The sequence below is a fragment of the Phyllobates terribilis genome, unplaced genomic scaffold (assembly GCF_046119375.1).
Source record: "Phyllobates terribilis strain yellow unplaced genomic scaffold, ASM4611937v1 Scaffold_11__3_contigs__length_659146591, whole genome shotgun sequence".
NCBI classification, from domain to species: domain Eukaryota; kingdom Metazoa; phylum Chordata; class Amphibia; order Anura; family Dendrobatidae; genus Phyllobates; species Phyllobates terribilis.
In genome coordinates, this window is record NW_027362771.1 from 49,672,447 (window position 1) to 49,692,605 (window position 20,159).

Consider the following 20,159-nt stretch of genomic DNA (forward strand, 5'->3'; position numbering starts at 1 on the left):
CAGTGGGTAAGGATTGCGTACAGTAATTTTGTTAATCTCACGAAAATCCAGACAAGGACGTAAACCGCCGTCCTTTTTTTTTACAAAAAAAAATCCAACCGCCACAGGAGACTTAGAGGGCCTAATGTGACCGGCGGCCAAACTTGTCTGTATGTATTCCTCCAAAGCCTTTCTCTCAGGAATAGTAAGGTTAAATAAACGACTTTTAGGAAGAGTCGCTCCAGGGACAAATTCAATAGTACAATCATAGTCTCTATGGGGAGGCAAAACCTGCGATTCCTTCTCAGAAAAAACTCTCCAAAAATCCTGAATAGGAACAGGCAATTCCCCCCTATCCACAGCAGCAATGCGCCCGTTACAACACTTGTCATAACATTTATGGCTCCAGGATTTAATTTCATTGGTAGACCAATCCAGTACAGGATTGTGCAATTTTAACCAGGGCAATCCCAACACCACCGGAGAAGGCAAGTTATTCAAAACTACCAAATCCAAATTCTCATGGTGAACACCATTAATAGTGAGGGGAAATTCACAGACCTTGAGAGTAACATTCTTCAAAGGGGAGCCATCCACAGAAACCACAGCAATGGGGGATGACAAAGGTTCGGGTTTTAAATTGAGTTTTTCCAAGAATCCCCCATCAATAACATTCAGAGTAGACCCACAATCGACAAACACCCAAAATTCCATTAATTTTTCCTGAGCAATAGTGGAAGCAGCTAAAAATACACCCTTGGAATTTAAACAGGCAATACGGGCATGACTGACCATTTTTTTTTTCTTTCTTCATACGAAGCACACAGCTTTTAATGAAATGACCAGAATTTCCGCAATAGAAACACAAACCTTCAGAAAATCTGCGGTCCTTTTCTTGAGAGCGAGGTGCCATCGCTCCAATCTCCATCGGCTCTCCACTGTCAGTACACACATTCTCATGACCAGAAACTGACATAGCAGAGGATTTGCTCTCATTAACCCTTGCACGCAGTCTCCTATCCACCTGTATAGCTAATTGCATAGCCTGTTGCAAATCTTCAGGTGTGGGATAAGCAATTAGCAAGTCTTTAACCCTTTCACTAAGCCCAGCAAGAAACAGACTCTTCAGAGCAGAATCGTTCCACCCTATTTGAGTAGACCACCGACGGAAATGAGTACAATATTTTTCCACATTACCTGATCCCTGTCTCAAACGTCTCAACTCAGTCTCAGCAGATGAGACACGGTCAGGATCATCATATAATAGCCCCAAAGCAGAAAAAAAAACTATCCACTGATCTAAAGCATGAATCACTAAGTTGCAAAGAAAAGGCCCACTCCTGAGGCTCTTTGCGCAAAAGTGACATTATGAACCCTATGCGCTGGGATTCATCCCCAGAGGACCTGGGTCTCAAACGAAAATACAATAAGCAAGCATTTTTAAATGAAAAAAATTCTTGATGTTCACCAAAAAATAAATCAGGCAAACGTACCTTAGGCTCCAAGAAATGTGCTCCAGGACAGTTACTCACGTGCTGACGGAGCTCAGCCACCTCCAGAGAGAGTCCCTGCAGGCGTTGAGCCAAATCCTGAACCGACACCATGATGGAACAGAAAAATCTTTCCTTAGAGAATTTGCAGGCTGGACTTACTGTTATGTTCTGCTACCAGAGCTAAGGAAAGAGAGGAGATCTGTCCCTACGATAGAACTCAGCTTGATCCCTACGATGTAACAGGGGACCTGATCCTGCGATCAGACCTGCTAAAGTCCTCAGCTAGTCTGTACGGAGACCTATAGATGTGGGGAAGGAATCCCTACAAGTTCTAGGGACTGGAAGCAAAATGGACACCTCCTAACAGAAATAGTAGCAGACAGACGAACAAACAAATAATATAGAACACAGAGGTCCGAAGACCAAGCAAACTAACAGAGTTAGATACTGAGCACCGGCTAGCTAAAGAGTAGTAATACAATGAAGTCCAGCAAAGCCAGAAGGGCGGAGCAGGACTAAATAGGCCAACAAGGTCATGTGACCAGCAATAGAAAAAACCTAAGAGCAAGGTTCTAACACAACCCACCAGGAGGATGTCGACTCGAGAAGTGAGGAGGCCCGTGATGCTGACGTATGAGACACTTGGTGAACCGAGTCAAGTGCCAAGGGCTATCGACTGGAAGCAGGTATCTCTGCCTGCGGACCAGGTAAGCCCATTTAAGTGGTATTCACCACCGAGAGGCAGTATGGAAGTATGGATGTTGCCTACTTGAAAGACTTGTTTTCATGCTGTGATTTTTCTTAAAAGACTTTGTAGAAACAAAGAACTGTTAAAGCATAGATAGAGAGAGCTGGTTGAAGACGTATGAAAAGCTCCAGCTGAAGAGATGCTGATTGTTTTAATTGTGTTAATTGTTTATTTCTTACAGGTGTCCTACAAGAAAAAGGTCATAAGAATAGGTTGTTATCAATGTTTATGAACACTATACCAATTTGTCAATGCCAATTTGTATATAAATCTTTCCAACTTTCACCACTGTCTCAGACTTGGTCAGATTGACCAATTAAGACGAATGTCGAGGACGACATTCAAAAAGGAGGGAAGAGTGTGACATGCAGATGTAGTGCTGTTGCAGAGTGTAACATGCAAAAGTAGTGCTGTTGCTTTAAAAGCATTCAGCCACTATTAGCAGTAACACAAGCACTTGAGACAGGAAGTGTTGTGCCGTAGAAGCATCCAGCAACTAGAGGGGTTAACACAGTCACAGGATTAAAAATAATAAGCCATTAAAACATTATTTTTTGTTTCTAATACTCATGTCTTGAACTCACAACCTTCATATTACAGATTAATGGGAACTTTAGTGTGCTGAGCCACAAGCTCTTGTGGTATAATAAGCAGAATTCCATGTACTTGATCTGTACTGCAGAATCTGACTACACTGTGTTCCAAATTGTTATGCAAATAATAGTTTCTCAGATTTTCCCAAATTACCTATATGAATTGCAGTCATTGTAATTTTCCAGTCAAATAACAATTAGAGTACAATTGAAAGGTTTTTGTACAAACTGCCTATGATAACAGTATATTTTTTAAAAAATAAAAAACTCAAACTGCACTCAAAATGCATGTTCCAAATTATTATGCACAGCAGAGTTTTCAACCTCTTCATTTTAATAAAGAACAAAAAAATGGTCATTTTTGAAATTATAAGCATTAGCAGGTTATTACAAACTGAAATCAAACAGTTTTCAACTCAAAACTTTATTCTAGGTGATGTTACATTTGCACATAGGACTCCTTGTTCGAAAGGAGCTTCTGAACTCTCTCGTCCATAGAATTTGTCAGGTTTTGGATGGTTTCTGCTTTAATTATTTTGCATGAGGACAGAATACCCTCCCAGAGCTGTTGCTTAGATGTGAACTGCCTCCCGCCATCATAGACACTCCTTTTGATGATGCTCCAGAGGTTCTCAATGGGGTTGAGGTCAGGGGAGGATGGGGGCCACACCATAAGTTTGTCCCCTTTTATGCCCATAGCAGCCAGAGATGCAGATGTGTTATGTGCAGCATGAGACGGTGCATTATCATGCATGAAATGATCTCGATGGTCCAGATGGATGGAGTGGAGGATGGCTGGTTGATGGACACCCCATGCAAACACGGCTACGGCGCTAACAAGGAGGAGGTGGAGTAATGTTTTGGGCTGGAATCATGGGGAGAGAGATTGTCGGCCCTTTTAGGATCCCTGAAGGGGTAAAGATGAACTCCATAATGTATGTTGAGTTTCTCAAACAGCACTTCCTTCCATGGTTCAAGAAGAAGAACCGTGCATTCCGCAGCAAGATCATTTTCATGCATGATAATACCCCGTCTCATGCTGCACATAACACATCTGCATCTCTGGCTGCTATGGGCATAAAAGGGGACAAACTTATGGTGTGGCCCCCATGCTCCCCTGACCTCAACCCCATTGAGAACCTCTGGAGCATCATCAAAAGGAGTGTCTATGATGGCGGGAGGCAGTTCACATCTAAGCAACAGCTCTGGGAGGGTATTCTGTCCTCATGCAAAACAATTGAAGCAGAAACCATCCAAAACCTGACAAATTCAATGGACGAGAGAGTTCAGAAGCTCCTTTCGAACAAGCGGTCCTATGTGCAAATGTAACATCACCTAGAATAAAGTTTTGAGTTGAAAACTGTTTGATTTCAGTTTGTAATAACCTGTTAATGCTTATAATTTCAAAAATGACCATTTTTTTGTTCTTTATTAAAATGAAAAGGTTGAAAACTCTGCTGTGCATAATAATTTGGAACATGCATTTTGAGTGCAGTTTGAGTGTTTTATTTTTTTAAAAATATACTGTTATCATAGGCAGTTTGTACAAAAACCTTTCAATTGTACTCTAATTGTTATTTGACTGGAAAATTACAATGACTGCAATTCATATAGGTAATTTGGGAAAATCTGAGAAAATATTATTTGCATAATAATTTGGAACACAGTGTATAGGCTTATAGAAATACACTGCTGTGTATAATGTATGTATTTGTATTCTACAGGGAGAATCAGAGTATGCTCCCATGATGCGTACCATCCTGTGGCCCCAACGCTGTGGAATAGCCCCCTGGCGGCTTCCTCTCAATATGCAAATGAGCAGCAACATTTTTTTTTTCACCTGCGGACTTTCCTCATAGAGGTTAGGTCTATGGGGAAAGTCGGCATGCGGACCCGTAAGTGAAATTGTCTCGAAAGACACGTCGCATGTCCATGTCCACGGGTGATCCGCAGGTGCACAGAGACGCATAGTGGGCTTAAGATTTCTAGAAATCCAAACACTATTATTATTTATATTAATATTTATTATTATAGCCCCATTTATTCCATGGCACTTTACATGTGAAAAAAGGGGGTATACATAGCAAAAACACTTACAATAATTTTAACAAAACGAGTCAGCGACTGGTACAGGAGGAGAGAGGACTCTGCCCGCGAGGGCTCACAATTTAGGAACCATTATGCTGTAACATCTGGCCTCTGCGGGTTTGACGCTGCATAACACGCAGCATCAAACCCGCAGCAGCTCCTGATCATGTGCACACACCCTAAGAGATTTTCTCATCTTATAAAATTACTAAAAAAAATTTTAAAAAAGTTATTTTTAATGCATTTATTTTTAAATAATAAACATCACAAATCAGCAAATAACATGGACATATTTGGTGTTCCTGTAATCGTAACGACCCGCACAACACACCAATCAGATTATTTATGGGGATCGGCAAAAGACCTAAAAAAATGGCGTAATTTATAGTTTTCTCTGTTAAACCTATAAAAATGTAATAAAACGGTAATGCTGAGGCCATGTTCACACGTAGCGTAAATGCTGAGTTCTTTCTGCTGCTTTTTTTCTGCAGGTGTCCGCACCACACGACACAGTAACAATCTTCTCTGATTATGGCATGTTTGCTACGTTTCTTTTATGTGTTTTCCCACTTATTTGATGCGATTTTGGGGCAGATGTGAAGCAGAGTTTGTGAAGCAAAGTTTTTAAAGTTTTTTTAACAGTACAGAAAAGCTTTGATTCTTATTGTGGAGTATTTCTGCAACATGTGAACACGGCCTTACAGACACAAAATAGCCAGATGTCGTATAGTGAAACTAAATAAAGATGAGAAAGTTCTGGCATCTCCGACTGTGAATGAAGGAACAAAAAATAATCCACAACTACAGATGAGCAGGTTGCACAGATGAGGTCACACCGGCCCTGGGTGAGCAAAAGCCGCCAGGAGACGCTGGACCCGGGAATCCATCCTCTCGTCTCTAGTCCCAACTGTCACAGATACAGCAGACAGTCCTGGATTTGGGTCTATGCCATGCAGTCTATGGAGTCTCCTGAATGCCCCTCATTACCAGTGCCCCTCTGACAACTCCTCCTGCCGGGGGAGAAAGAAATGGTAAATGGGTGTGGATTGGGGTGTGGCCAGGGGCGTGAGGAAAATTTGCTGTGCCACGCTACACGCGCCACATGATGTGTCCCTCTTTCTGTTCTTCAAAAGTTGGGAGGTATGCAGTATGACATATTATAAGGGAGCACAAAGTGATGTGTTCTCAGGACAGATATAACCCTCAATGGGTTAAAGGAGGCCTTGTGTGGTGAATTTGGAGAAACAAGGTGGGGTGGCAGTGGTGATATGTTGCTCACCTGATAAGACTTGTGAGTGTCACAACTGCAATAAAAACTTTTTAAATAAATCAGTTGCTGTAGTCCATCAGCAGAAAGAAGATCTTTTGCATAATATGCACAATGGATTAGAGGAAAGGCGTTAGATTGACCGAGCTGCTGCAGGAGATGAAGAACCCACACTTCTGGATAGTTGAGAAGTCATTTCATTATGCATTTCCGGCTTGGATTGGACCCTTTTTCAAATATAAATTACACAGGAGAGGGAGAATCCCCGGAGTGTGGATTCTTCCTCTCCTGCAGCAGCGTGGTCACTCTAATGCCTTTCCTACATTTCTTGCTGCAATTATATTTATAAATCAGAAACATATTTTTTTTCTGTTTTGTTTTCAGGGTAGGGCTGGTAGCAGTGATTTCAATTGACAGTGCCATTTTTATGCGCCATATTTTTCAGACTACAATATGTATTTTTCAACAAGAAAAACTCTTAAAAAGTGTGTGCGTCTTATAGTCTGGAGCCAGCTTCCTGTGATGGAAGAGAACGCTGATACCATGTCCTCCCCAATCACAGAGAGACCTGTGGTCTCTCCTCTTGCTCTGCACTAATCTATGTGATCGGTGAAGAACAGGAGAGGAAGCTTACAGACAGGAACGGTGGCTGCAGTAGCTGGGCAGTTGAAGGACCTTCTGCAATAGTAATTCCAGGACCTTCCTGGTCTTGTGACTGATTACATGACTTGAAAGGTGCTTGACTTAATCAAGTGGAAGGTCCTGCAAATCCTCAGCTGCTGCAGCCTCCATACAGGTCACAATCAGAAACTGCAGGATGTGGAAATGTATGGTGTGTGTCAGTCTGCGTGCCCACTATGCGATTTTTAAGCGTTTTTGCCGCGGAATTTCCGCAGCGAAAATGCTTAAAAAATGCTTGCTAATACGTGCCCCATGGTCCCCAATGATAATCCGCATGTGCTGTGCACATGCTGCGGAAATTTCCGCTGCGGATTATCATTGCGGAAAAATCCGCAGCATGTCCATTAATTTTGCGGACACCCAGCGTAATTGCCGCCATTGACTTGCATTGAATCGCTTAATATCCGCATAACTACATGTGCACATGCGTATATTAAGCGATTTAATGTGAGGATGGTACCCGGGTCTGGAGAAGGGGAGACTCTCCTCCAGACCCGGGTACCATGGTACCTCTTAAAAAAAGAATTTAAAATAAAAAATAAACATATACTCACCTTCCAATGTCCCCCGGTCTCCTGTATGATGCGTCTGGTCTCTTGTACGGCTCGCGATGGTCTAAAAGGACCTTCCATGACATCATTTTGTCAGGTGACAGGTCACACGACCACTGACATGGCCGCGTTTGAGAGCCAGGTTGTCTATTCTTATCCTTTGTTCCAAGAACATTCTATCATTTGGAAAAGATACATTGACGATATATTTTGCATATGGGGGGGCCCGTTGGAGACCTTGGAAGCCTTCCATCTTTTCCTAAACTCCGCCTGGCCCGATCTGGGCTTTACAATGACGGATGATTAGCAGAAAGTGAGCTTTCTGGATACAATGGTGATGAAAGATGAGTACGGTTATCTCACAACGGACCTCGACACCAAGCACACAGACTGGAATGATCTATTACATTTTACCAACAATCACCCCAGATCTATAAAGAAATCCATACCGAAATCTCAATTTAAAAGAGTTGAACGGATTGTGACAGACGAATCCATCCGCAACCAGAGACTACAGGAAATGGGCTCCAAATTTAGCGAACGAGGATACCCGTCCTCGGTTTTACAACCACAGAGGGAGGATCCCAAGAGGGTACACTCAAACAATAAGGACCGCATTCCATTTGTCCATACATTTCACCCCTACGCCTATATTTTACATAAAACCATTCGTAAACACTGGAACATATTACAGACAGGATACCCCAACATTAGTTCTTTTCAACAGCTGTTCATGCCTTGCCTTAAAAGAGCCCCCAACCTCAGAGATTCCCTGGTATGTGCAGACATTGGCACAACTAACCAGGGACCGAAACAACGTTTCCTTCAGAATCCAAAATGGGAACTTTCCCTTGCCTGCAATGCCGGCAATGCAATAACATTCTTAAGGGCAATATTATTTATCATCCCCACACAGGTAAGAAATATAATATTAAAGACTACTTTACCTGCGACAGTGCATTTGTCGTTTACCTCATTAAGTGTCCATGCGGTTTGATTTACATAGGCGAAACTACTCAGCCAATCAAGGATAAAATTTCCAAACACAAGTCTACGATCAGGTGTAAAAATCTGCTACTACCCGTCCCCTATCACTTCATTTCAGCAGGCCATAACATATCCCAACTAAAATATCAGGTTTTGGAACAGGTACTGCCACCACGTCGGGAGGGTGACCGGAACCGCCTCCTGAAACAAAGGGAGGCCTATTGGATACATGAAATGGCATCCTTATCACCCAAAGGATTGAATAGGGAATATGATTTGCTTTCTTTTTCATAGGTTTTTATGGGACTTTATCCTCTTCTACAATGTCCTAGTCCCTATTGCTTTATGTTGCAAATTATATGTAGCATGCTATTGTGGCACCCCAGGGGTCTGGTTTCCACAGTAATGTAATGTTATGTCTGAGAGCAGGTGGGAGGTCCTTTGGTCAGGGATCCTGTGCATGCCACACCTCCTGCCCAGTCTTGGGAGGGGAAGAACTTCCCCTATATAAACCCGGGGCTGAAGCAGGGTTAGTCAGTCAAGGAGAGTAGAGACAGAGAAGCAGCATAGGAGGAAACAGCAGAAGCTCAGTGGAGCAATACCACTACGAGTCAGGGGCTGGCAGCTGCAGAGCTCGCCCTGACTGAGAAGATTTCTTACCGGACCCGGAGTCCAAGGCTGTGGGGACTAACTCCTACCCAGCAGCAGAATCCGTCAGGCAGGGGATTTCAGGTCCTCTGGCCAAGAAGCCCGAAGGCACGGTCACACGCGTGGGACCAGCACCGCCATCGTGGAGCGGAAGCCACTAGAAGGCCCCGAGTCACCGGCCATACGGGTGAGCACCACACGGTACACTCAGGGACGTGGGCTACTTGTACCCGCTTCTAGCAAGGTAGCCAGAAGAGTACAGTCAGTTTGGGAGGCCTACAACTCCGCCTGGCCAGGGGAGATCCCATCTGCTCAAGGACTGACCAGGCCCCAATCGCTAGCCAGTACTCCGGGAGGGTCTATCGTTGTCACCAGTAAAGACCCTGAACTACACTGCATCGTCTCTGAGTGGTTCCTGCTACCCCCATCATCCACGTCGGCTGCCCTGAGGCCATACCCCTCCCGTTGGGGGTTATACTATCACGCTGCACAATCCTACCACCGGCCTCAGCGGTCTGCCCTGCAGCAGCAGCTCCCTGGCTGCACTCAACGGGTGGCGTAGTCATCTAACATCTACTGCTATAACATCGCCACTTAGTCTGACTCCCTGGGCACGGACCGGATCACCGCCACGAGACTACAACCCGCAACAGATCCGGCTCCGGGTAAGCTCCCGCGTGCGCAACGCTGCGCGACACAGGCCCAGGGGCGCGTCAACTTTGGCGTAGTCGGCAGGATTTCGTGCCCGCAACCACCGGGTACTGCGTGCCTGAAAAAGAGACTTTTCAAACTTACCTGTGGTGAAGATTCCCGCCATCCGGCGCCATCTTCAGCCTTCTTCCCGCCATCGGTGAAGTTTCCCGCCATCCGGCGCCATCTTCTGCCTTCTTCCCGCCATCCGTGGAGTTTTCCCGCCATTGGACGCCATCTTGAGGACGCCGCGCGGGAAGAAGAGGGGCGTGGACTCCGAAAGCGCGCGAGAACTGAAGCCCCGCCTCACGTCCGGACGTTGCGTAAGGTCCTGGAAGGAGCCCAGCAGACGCCGACGTCACAGGAGCACGACGGAAGGTCCTCAACCCTGACGATCCACTGCGGAGCCGCGGCCTACGGAAGAGGATCATCGCAAGGTAGGCCACGGTCCACTAGGGGGGAGGAAGATGTCGGATACGGAGGAGAGCTTCACTGCCTCAACCCCCGCCAGCGCTACCGCTGCAGCAGTTATGCCCTTCACCATGCCCTATATCCCGGGAGCAGCTTGGCTACCCCAGTACTCAGGGGAGTCACATACCCTGCATGACTTTAGAGAAAAGCTGGATAGCCTCTTCCAGGTGTACCCCCTCACAGAAGAGCAAAAAGTGAGCATCCTGGTGGCCCAACTAACCGGGGCAGCCAAAAGGGAAGTAAAATCCTGGCCACCTGGGAGGAAGACTGTCGCAGGGATACTAACCCGGCTGAAGGACACCTTTGATACCCGCACCTCAGCCGAGATTAAGCTTAGATTCTACGGGTGCAAGCAGCGAGCGCATGAGAGTATAAGGGACTATGCACTAAACCTACAAGAGGCCCTGAGGGCCATTAAGCAGACCGACCCTGATGGAGTGGGAAACGAGGACAGGCTGTTGACCGAACAGTTTATAGAGGGACTGTATTGTAATGCCCACCGAACCCAGTTGCGGGCGATGGCCTTACAGGATCCCCATCTGGGCTTTGCACAGTTCAAGGACAGAGCCATCCGGGTGCTCCAAGAACCGGCACCGGGTGGCGTTGTGACCCACAGGCGCCCAGCTATCACTTACCACCAGGAGGCGGCGCCCTTGTCGGCAGGGCCTGTGGGAGCTGATACGCAGGCTTTGGACAATGACCCGGCTCCAGACCTACACCATCAGGTCCAAGAGCTAGTTAAGAGCGTTGCTGCGCTAACCCGAACTGTGCAGTCTTTACAGGTTTCCACTCCAGGGAAGATCCAGCTGGCATCCGGACCAGAGGACATCCCGTGGCGTCGACCAAGGAGGACCCCACCGGCCAGAGGAAGACCCAGTGACCGATACAGCGAGGACGGACGACCCATCTGCCGCCGCTGCAATCAACCCGGACATATGGAAAGGTACTGTTCTTTAAACGGGCACAACCTGGGGTAGAGGGCCAACCCCCAGGAAAAAGATCACCAGGCCCATCGAACTGGCGCGACAGATATGTGGGAGGACGTCCAGTCTTGCCTGTGGTACTGGATGGCATTCCCATGAGTGCCCTACTGGACACCGGGTCACAGGTCACCACCACCCCGTACGTGCTCTTTAAGCAGTACTGGAATGACTCGGATATTACCCGCTACCCTGACGACGACTTGAGTATCATCGCCAGCAATGGCCAGCCCGTGCCACAGATCGGATTTAAAGAGGTGACCATCAAAATCGGTAGAGTCGAACTGGCAGCACAGGGACTGATCATTGTAGATATTGACAAACATGAGAGTCACCCAAAAATAACTCTAGGAACTAATGTAATTGAAAATTGTCTTGCAGAGGTGATTTTCCTTTTACAGCAGGTTGCCAAGAACGCCAGCTCCGGCGAGCAGCGGGTGCTCCAGAAAGAGATCCGGGCACTGATGCGACGGCAACAGGTGGAACTCTCCGGCGGTGAGATTGGTAGCGTAAGAATGTGTGACCCTTTTCCTATTGCCATGTCCCCAAAAAGTGAAATGATGATTTGGTGCCGGGCAGCTATTGGTCTGAGGGGTAGAGATTACCAGGCAATGGTAGAACCAGTTTACTCAGACAGTAGGCCCACCATCTTGACAGCACGGGGGGTGGTTAATGTACGCCATGGGAGGGTGCCCGTTCGCATAATCAATATCGGGAAGAGGGAAGTGTACCTGCCCCGGTATGCCACGCTAGCCAAATTATATACCATTAACCAAAATTCTATACAATCTGTGGAACCCTTGCCTCCATCTCACCCGGAGGAAGGTAACGGCTCTAAGAAAAACATGGAGGACTGGTGTCAGCAACTACATCTGGGTACTGACTCCACTCCCTCACACCAGAAACAAGGAGTCTATCGGGTGGTTCAAGAGTACGAGAGAGTGTTCAGTAAACACCCGTTAGACTTCGAGCGAGTCAAGGGGGTAGAACACCACATCCCCACGGGAGACCATCCTCCTATAAAAGAGAGGTATCGACCCGTACCCCCTGCCCACTACCAACACGCCAAGGGGATGCTTAGAGACATGAAGGAGGCTGGGGTGATCAGGGATAGCTGTAGCCCCTGGGCAGCTCCACTAGTCTTAGTCAGAAAAAAAGACAACACCATGAGGATGTGTGTAGATTACCGGAAAATCAACCGTATCACACACAAGGATGCGTACCCCTTGCCAAGGATAGAGGAGTCATTGGCTGCTTTAAGATCTGCTAACTTCTTCTCTACCTTGGATCTCACTAGCGGGTACTGGCAGGTTCCTGTAGCAGAAGCGGACCGGGAGAAGACCGCATTCACCACCCCGATGGGACTTAGCGAGTTCACCTGCATGCCGTTCGGACTCTGCAACGCACCAGGAACCTTCCAACGCCTAATGGAGTGTTGTCTGGGCCACAGAAACTTCGAGACGGTCCTGTTGTACCTGGACGATGTCATCGTATATTCCAAGACGTATGAGGACCACCTGAAACACCTGGCGGAAGTGTTCGAGGCTCTGGCGAGTTACGGCCTAAAGGTGAAACCCTCCAAGTGTCACCTCCTGAAACCAAAGGTGCAGTACCTGGGACACGTGGTGAGCGCTGACGGAGTGGCTCCCGACCCTGATAAGATCAACGCAATTAAGGAATGGCCAAGCCCCTCCAGCGTAAAAGAAGTGCGGCAGTTCCTCGGGTTGGTAGGCTACTACCGAAGGTTTATTCCCGGTTTCACCAAAAAGGCAGCACCTATGCAGGACCTCCTGATAGGCCAGTCCCGGAAGGCCAAGAACCAGAAGCCGCCCTTCAAATGGGAGGAGCTGGAAGAAGAGTCCTTCCGCCAGCTGAAGATGGCCCTCACGGGGGACGAAATCCTGGCGTACCCGGATTATAGCCAGCCCTTTATCCTCTACACCGACGCCAGTAACATCGGGCTAGGAGCCGTACTGTCCCAGATCCAGCAGGGGAAGGAACGAGTAATCGCCTACGCCAGCCGAAAACTGCGACCCACCGAAAGGAACCCCGAGAATTACAGCTCATTTAAGCTAGAGTTCCTGGCCGTAGTATGGGCAGTCACTGAGCGCTTTAAGCATTACCTTGCTTCTTCCCGGTTCACCGTGTACACGGATAACAACCCGTTGACACACCTGGACACGGCAAGACTCGGTGCCCTGGAGCAGAGGTGGATGGCCCGTCTGTCCAACTACGAGTTCACAATCAAATACCGGGCCGGACGCTCCAATACCAACGCGGACACCCTGTCCAGGATGCCCAACTTGCCGGACGAAGGAGAAGATCCGGAGGGACTGGAGGAAGTTGAACTCCCTGCGTTCCACCGTCATGGGACTGTCCAGTATTCCCACCGGGTAAGGAGTAAGCAGGCTGCTACGTTGAACCCCTTACCTCACTACAACTGGGTGGAAACGCAAGACAGCGACCCTGCCGTCCGACTGGTGAAGGAGATGCTGACTCGCCCGGAGGCTTGCCTTGAACCAGACGCTCCGGAGGAAGCCAAACAACTATGGGCAGAGAAGAGTCGACTGTTCCTTTACAAGGGGAAGTTGTGCCGCAGAATGGTTAACTCCCGGACGCATGAACTACTCTGGCAAGTAGTGGTGCCACGAAGAGACGCAGCCATGGTGATGGAGGCATACCACGACGGAGCTGGACACTTCGGGTGGAAGAAGCTGGAGTTCCTGCTGCGCGAGCGATTCCACTGGGTAGGCATGAGGGGAACCATTGAGAAGTGGTGCAGAGACTGTGGCCCGTGCAACCTGAGAAGGAAGGACCGTGCCAGCCAGAAGACTCCCCTGCAGTCCATCGTCACCCGGCAGCCGTTGGAACTGGTAGCCTTGGATCATGTAAAACTGACCCCAACAGAAGTGGCTACGTCTACGCGTTAACCATCGTGGATCATTACTCCCGATTCTTGGTTGTCGTCCCCGTCAAGGACTTAACGGCTCAAACAGCAGCTAGAGCCTTCCAGCAGCACTTCTGCCGTCCACACGGGTACCCGGACCAAGTGCTGACGGACCAGGGACCTGCCTTTGAAGCGGAGGTCTTCCAGGAATTCTGCAATCTGTATGGCTGCCGGAAGATAAGGACGACACCCTACCATCCGCAAACTAATGAACTTTGTGAGAAAATGAACCAGGTGGTAATGGATCTTCTAAAAACGTTGCCCCTGGAAGAACGCAGTCTGTGGCCTGAGAAGTTGCCCGATCTGGTGGACCTATACAACCACATCCCGGTAGGTTCCACCAACTGTACCCTGGCTTACCTAATGAGGGCAAGACCTGGTAAGTTACCTGTTGACTAGTGTTGAGCCACCCCCGTAGTGTTCGAGTTCGGTTCGGTTCGTCGAACACCCATGTGTTCGCCGAACTGTTCGTCGAACTGTTCGTCGAACACCTTCGAACACCGTTAAAACCAATGGCAGGCAAACAAAAACACATAGAAACATATAGAAAACACCTTCAAAGGTGTCCAAAAGCTGACAAACTGCTCAGAAGACACAACTAACACATGGAAAAGTGACAAGTACATATAGTCATGCGAAAAGAAAAGAGGTGGAGGAGTAAAAGGAGGGGGAGACACAGATATAGGCATGTCATGCCCTTCTAAAATCCAAAAAGTGAGAAGCCGACACGGCCAGTCCGCTCCTGCCCGTGCCACCTCCGTGTCGCCGGGTTTGTGCCAGAGCCGCGGTGAACCCTGACGGCCAGCCCCCCTCTCCCAATACTGGTGCCTGTCCGCTGGTGGGTCGAGAGAGCCCCCCTGTGGTGGAGGCAGCTCTAAGCTTTTTAATTTAAATTGTCCCTCTAATTTGAATGAATACACTTTAAATCCATTTACAAGGATCTATTGGAGGGCAAGTCTCATGCCAGCAGCCGCGTAATTCCAGCTCCAGTTGCGTCCACTAAAGCTGCTGCAGTTAAAAAGCTTTTATAAGGATCGAGCTCGGCTGTCCACCGCAAGGCATCCTAGTGCCAGTCCCAGCCCCTATGCCTTGGGGTGCCTCCTGATGCTCTTCACTGAGTATCCCGTGGTCCCGAAGCATTTCCTTTGAAAAAATTAAGTGTCCAAACTACAGGTGGTGTAGCTTGCTTAACAGCCGGGATAATCCGCTGACTAGCAGACACTGCTACTAGGCACAAAGTATTTCCTGGGCTAGATGCAGTTAAAAATTTGTAAGTAGATACTCTCGTTGGATGCTGAGAAAGCATTCCATAGAGTCTCCTGGCACGCCATATATGATTCTCTTAAAAAGCTTGGGGTAGGGGTCTAGGGGACCCTTTTATAGCCAAAATCACGGCCCTGTATCACAATACGTCACCTAGGCTGAAGATAAATGGAACTGTAGCACCGAGGGTTCGGTTGCTACAGACGTATTGCACCTCACCCAGAGGTGTGATATCTTACTCTCAGATAAGGATGGAGTGTGGATCAGGACCCGACACCTGCATGCATTACACCACATTGCCGTGGGGCAGGGCGACCAATATGCCCCTGAGATGGGCACGACAGTCCCTGTCCCTGGCTGGAGTGGGGGGAGGGAACACTGAGGAAGGGGAACCCTGCAGTGCAGGAGCAGGGAGGAAGCAGTTCCTGGGTGCATTGAGAAGGGAGTATAAAAGGTGGGCACCATCTTAGTTCAGTGCAGAGAAGTCTGAGCAGAAGTGGCAGGGAGCAGGGGCTCTGCATGAGCTCTGCTCCGGAGGCGGGCCTAGTAACAGAGGCCCAGGCCTGCAAGAGGGAGAAGGAAGGAAGAGGAGCGGAGAAGGCTCCAGGAACGAGGAATGAAGGGATCCCAGGGGTGCGGACGGGCGAGTCGCCACCGCACGCCCGAATCCACCTGCGTGGAGGGGTCAGGCCAAAGGGGGAGACCGGTCCCCGAACTAGTGGAGGCAGGAAACGACCCTCAGCTAGAAACCGGAGGCTCTGACATTTTATGTGGCGCAGCCCCTTGCTCCACCCGCTAGGAAGGCACCACATAGGGTCAGGGAAACTGGCGCCAAGTTTACCAAGAGGAGGCCCGAGGCAGCCGGACAGAAGTGTTGGTAAGAAAGGCCAGACAAAGGACACACAAAGGGGGTCCTGTGAAGCGCTCCAAAGTTATCTGGGAGTTGTCTGAGCCCCTCACCTGGTGAGCACAGTACGACGTGGGCAGCCGTTACCTGCAGACGTGGTCTGGATAATAAGAACTGTGAGTAAAGGCCCTGAACTGCATCACTGACTCCGTGTCGTTACTGCTGCTGCCCTGCACCATCACCCCCATCCTCCGCATACACTGCCCTGAGGCTATACTCCTCCCGTGGGGAGTTATGCTACGCTCTGCTGCACCCACAACACCAGCCTTAGCGGTCTGCCCTGTAGCGGCGGTTCACTCTGACCGCAATCCACGGGTGGCGTAGTCGGACATTTAAACATCAAAACCACATAAATAGTTCCGCCACTGGTTTGACCGCCCTGAGCCATGGAACCGGATCGCCGCCACGAAGACTACAACCACCAGCATCCACCAAAAAGGGTCCGGCTCCGGGTGTCCCAAGGCCCAGGGGGTGCGTCAGAACATTTTCATCACCTTTCACAATCACCAATGGGACAAGGCAGGGATGTCCTCTGTCCCCTCTCTTATACATCCTAGTGACGGAGCACCTGCTCTTATCAATTCGCCATAACCCCAATATTAGGTGGATTGAGGTGGGAGGCACCGAGTACAAGTGCTCTCTATTTGCTGATGATGTCCTAGTATATATCACTCAATCACATATATCCATCCCTGCTGTTATGGCTGAAATAGATCACTTTGTTACATGGTAAAATTTTAAAATCAATGCAGCGAAGTCTGAGGCCCTCGATGTCTCCCTCCCTAAATCCATATAGGATTCCATCCAGTCCAACTTTCCCTTTGCCTGGCCCTCACAGGGTATCAAATACTTAGGAATTCCTATTCATAGAGACCTCTCCCATCTATGTTATCTTAATTTTGGGCCCTTTATTGAACAATTCCATACAGACCACGGTTGGCAAGTTAGAACTGTAAGATTCACTACGTGAACCACTGGTGTTTTGTGGAAAAACACATGTACACCGCGTTCCAAATTATTATGCAAAAAGTGTTTAGGAGTGATAAGGGAAGAATTTGTTTGTTTGTCAGTTAAACTCATTGATGGTGATGTGTGTCAGGGCTCTTTATATCACTGTAAGCAATTGCAGACACCTGTGCTAATTAGTTTGGCAGGTGTGTCCAATGAAAGGCAAGACTACTTAAGAAGGCTCTCTCACATTATTAAGCAGCCTACATTTTCTGCCAAAATGGGAAAGAAAAAGGATGTGTCGGCTGCTGAGAAGCAACAAATTGTGGAGTGTTTAGGTCAAGGCATGACTACAATCAACATTGTGCGATGATCAGGATGAAGTGTCTTGGCAATCAAGAAGTATGTAGCTGATTCACAGTACACACGTGTGCGTGCTGATAAGGGCAAATTGAGGACTCTTTCCTACAGGCAATTACGTCAGGTTGAAAGAGCAGCGGCAAAAAAGCCTTGTCATAGCAGCAGACAAGTTTTTGAAGCTGCTTGTGCCTCCAACGTCCCCCGAACAACAAGATGCAGGATCCTTCAGAGGTTTGCAGCTGTGCATACGCCATCCTGTCGACCTCCTCTATCAACTTCACACAAGCAGAAACGGCTCCAGTGGGCCAAACATTACATGAAGACTGATTTCAAAACTGTTTTGTTCACGGATGAGTGCCGTGCAGCGCTCGATGGTCCAGATGAATGGAGTGGAGGATGGCTGGTTGATGGACACCCCACGCAAACACGGCTACAGCGCCAACAAGGAGGAGGTGGAGTAATGTTTTGGGCTGGAATCATGGGGAGAGAGATTGTCGGCCCCTTTAGGATCCCTGAAGGCGCTAAAGATGAACTCCATAATGTATGTGGATTTTCTCAAACAGCACTTCCTGCCATGGTTCAAGAAGAAGAACCGTGTATTTCACAGCAAGATCATTTTTCTGCATGATAATGCACCATCTCATGCTGCACATAAAACATCTGCATCTCTGGCTGATATGGGCATAAAAGGGGACAAACTTATGGTGTGACCCCCATGCTCCCCTGACCTCTACCCCATTCAGAACCTTTGGAGCATCATTAAAAGGAGTGTCTATGATGGCGGGAGGCAGTTCACATCTAAGCAACAGCTCTGGGAGGGTATTCTGTCCCCATGCAAAACAATTGAAGCAGAAACCATCCAAAACCTGACAAATTCAATGGACGAGAGAGTTCAGAAGCTCCTTTCGAACAAGGGGTCCTATGTGAAAATGTAACATCACCTAGAATAAAGTTTTGAGTTGAAAACTGTTTGATTTCAGTTTCTAACAACCTGCTAATGCTTATAATTTCAAAAATGACCATTTTTTTGGTCTTTATTAAAATGAAAAGGTTGATCGAAAAGTTTGGGGGATCTAAGAGTGTGGCAACCCAGTAGTCATGATTACTTCGAATTCTGACAATATGAGGGTCATGCTGCAGGTAGTGCAGCAAGAAGGCACTTATGTGTCTTGCGCATCTCGGAGCCCCAAAATTATTTTCCGGGCTAGATGCAGCTAAAAATTATTATTAATTTTAAATCTGGTGAAGCTTATTATAGATGGCCTAATAGGATCAGTGCTGCACACTGCTACAAAGCCCAAATTATTTTCCAGTCAAGATACAGATAAACATGATTAGTAATTTGAAAGCTTAAAACGGTTGGTAGGGTGACTTTAACCAATCATCAAGCTTTTACTCTCCCCAGGATGACACAGGGGTAGAAAAGTCGTTTCGGATCCCTGATTTGTTCATCTTTATGAACGTGAGTCTGTCTACATTATCAGTGGAGAGCCGCGTGCGCTTATCTGTCAGCACACCACCAGCAGCGCTGAACACACGTTCAGACAGAACGCTGGCTGCGGGGCATGACAAGATCTCCAAGGCGTAAGTGGCTAGCTCCGGCCATTTATCCAGATTGGAAGCCCAAAAAGAGCAACGGTCCAGTGACACAGTCGTGGCTTCAATGTTTACTTGGAGATACTCCTGTACCATCGTCTCTAGGCGTTGACTATGTATCAGACTTCTTGTCTCCTGTGGCCTTGCAAAGGATGGGCTAAAAAAGTGGTGAAATGATTCCGCAAAATTGATGTTACCAGCAGATACTGTGGTTCTGTTACGGTTTGAGTGCTGAACACTTGACGGTCCCACGGTTGGCAAGTTGGAACTGTGAGATTCACTACGTGCACCACTGGTATTTTGTGGAAAAGCACATGTAAGATTCTGCAACAGTCTCTGCTGATACTCCTGCATGCGTGCATCCCTTTCTATGGCAGGAATAATTTCTGCAAATTTACTTTTGTACCGGGGATCTAACAGTGTGGCAACCCAGTAGTCAGGATTATTTCTAATTCTCACAATTCGAGGGTCATGTTGCAGGTAGTGCAGCAAGAAGGCACTCATGTGTGTTGCGCATCCAGGAGCACCAAGTCCCTGTTGTGTTGGTGGCGAGGTAACAATCATGCTTCCTTCCTCTGTCCTCTCCCCCCAACCTCGCACAACAGAAATGTGATCAAGGTCTCCCTCATCTGATGAGTCTTCCATCAGTTCGTCCTCCACTTCTTCCTGGGCTCCTGCACCTTCCTCACTAGTTTGGCTGCTACCATGCGCCCTGGTAAAATCATCTCCCCCACCCTCACATGCCTGCCGCCTTGGTGCTGCCGACCGTCTGGACCTTGCAGATGTTAGCCCTTCCGCATACAACTCCTCCTCCTCTACTTCCTCCACCTCCTCTTGTGCCACCACCTGACTCCGAATTCTGTTTAACATGTGCTCCAGCATGTAAATCACCGGAATAGTCATGCTGATAATGGCATCGTCAGCACTAAACATCTTCGTCGCCATTTCAAAACTGTGCAGAA

General features: G+C 48.0%; 1 protein-coding gene across 1 annotated transcript in view; it reads right to left on the bottom strand.

Annotated features, from left to right (window-relative positions):
- Nucleotides 1–8,525: 8,525 nt before the first annotated feature.
- The window catches only part of LOC141167219 (uncharacterized), a 109,795-nt gene continuing 98,161 nt past the window's right edge, over nucleotides 8,526–20,159 (bottom strand). The window contains exon 7 of the mRNA XM_073654667.1: nucleotides 8,526–8,588. Coding sequence (XP_073510768.1) covers nucleotides 8,526–8,588 — 63 coding nt within the window. The remainder of the gene's footprint in view (nucleotides 8,589–20,159) is intronic.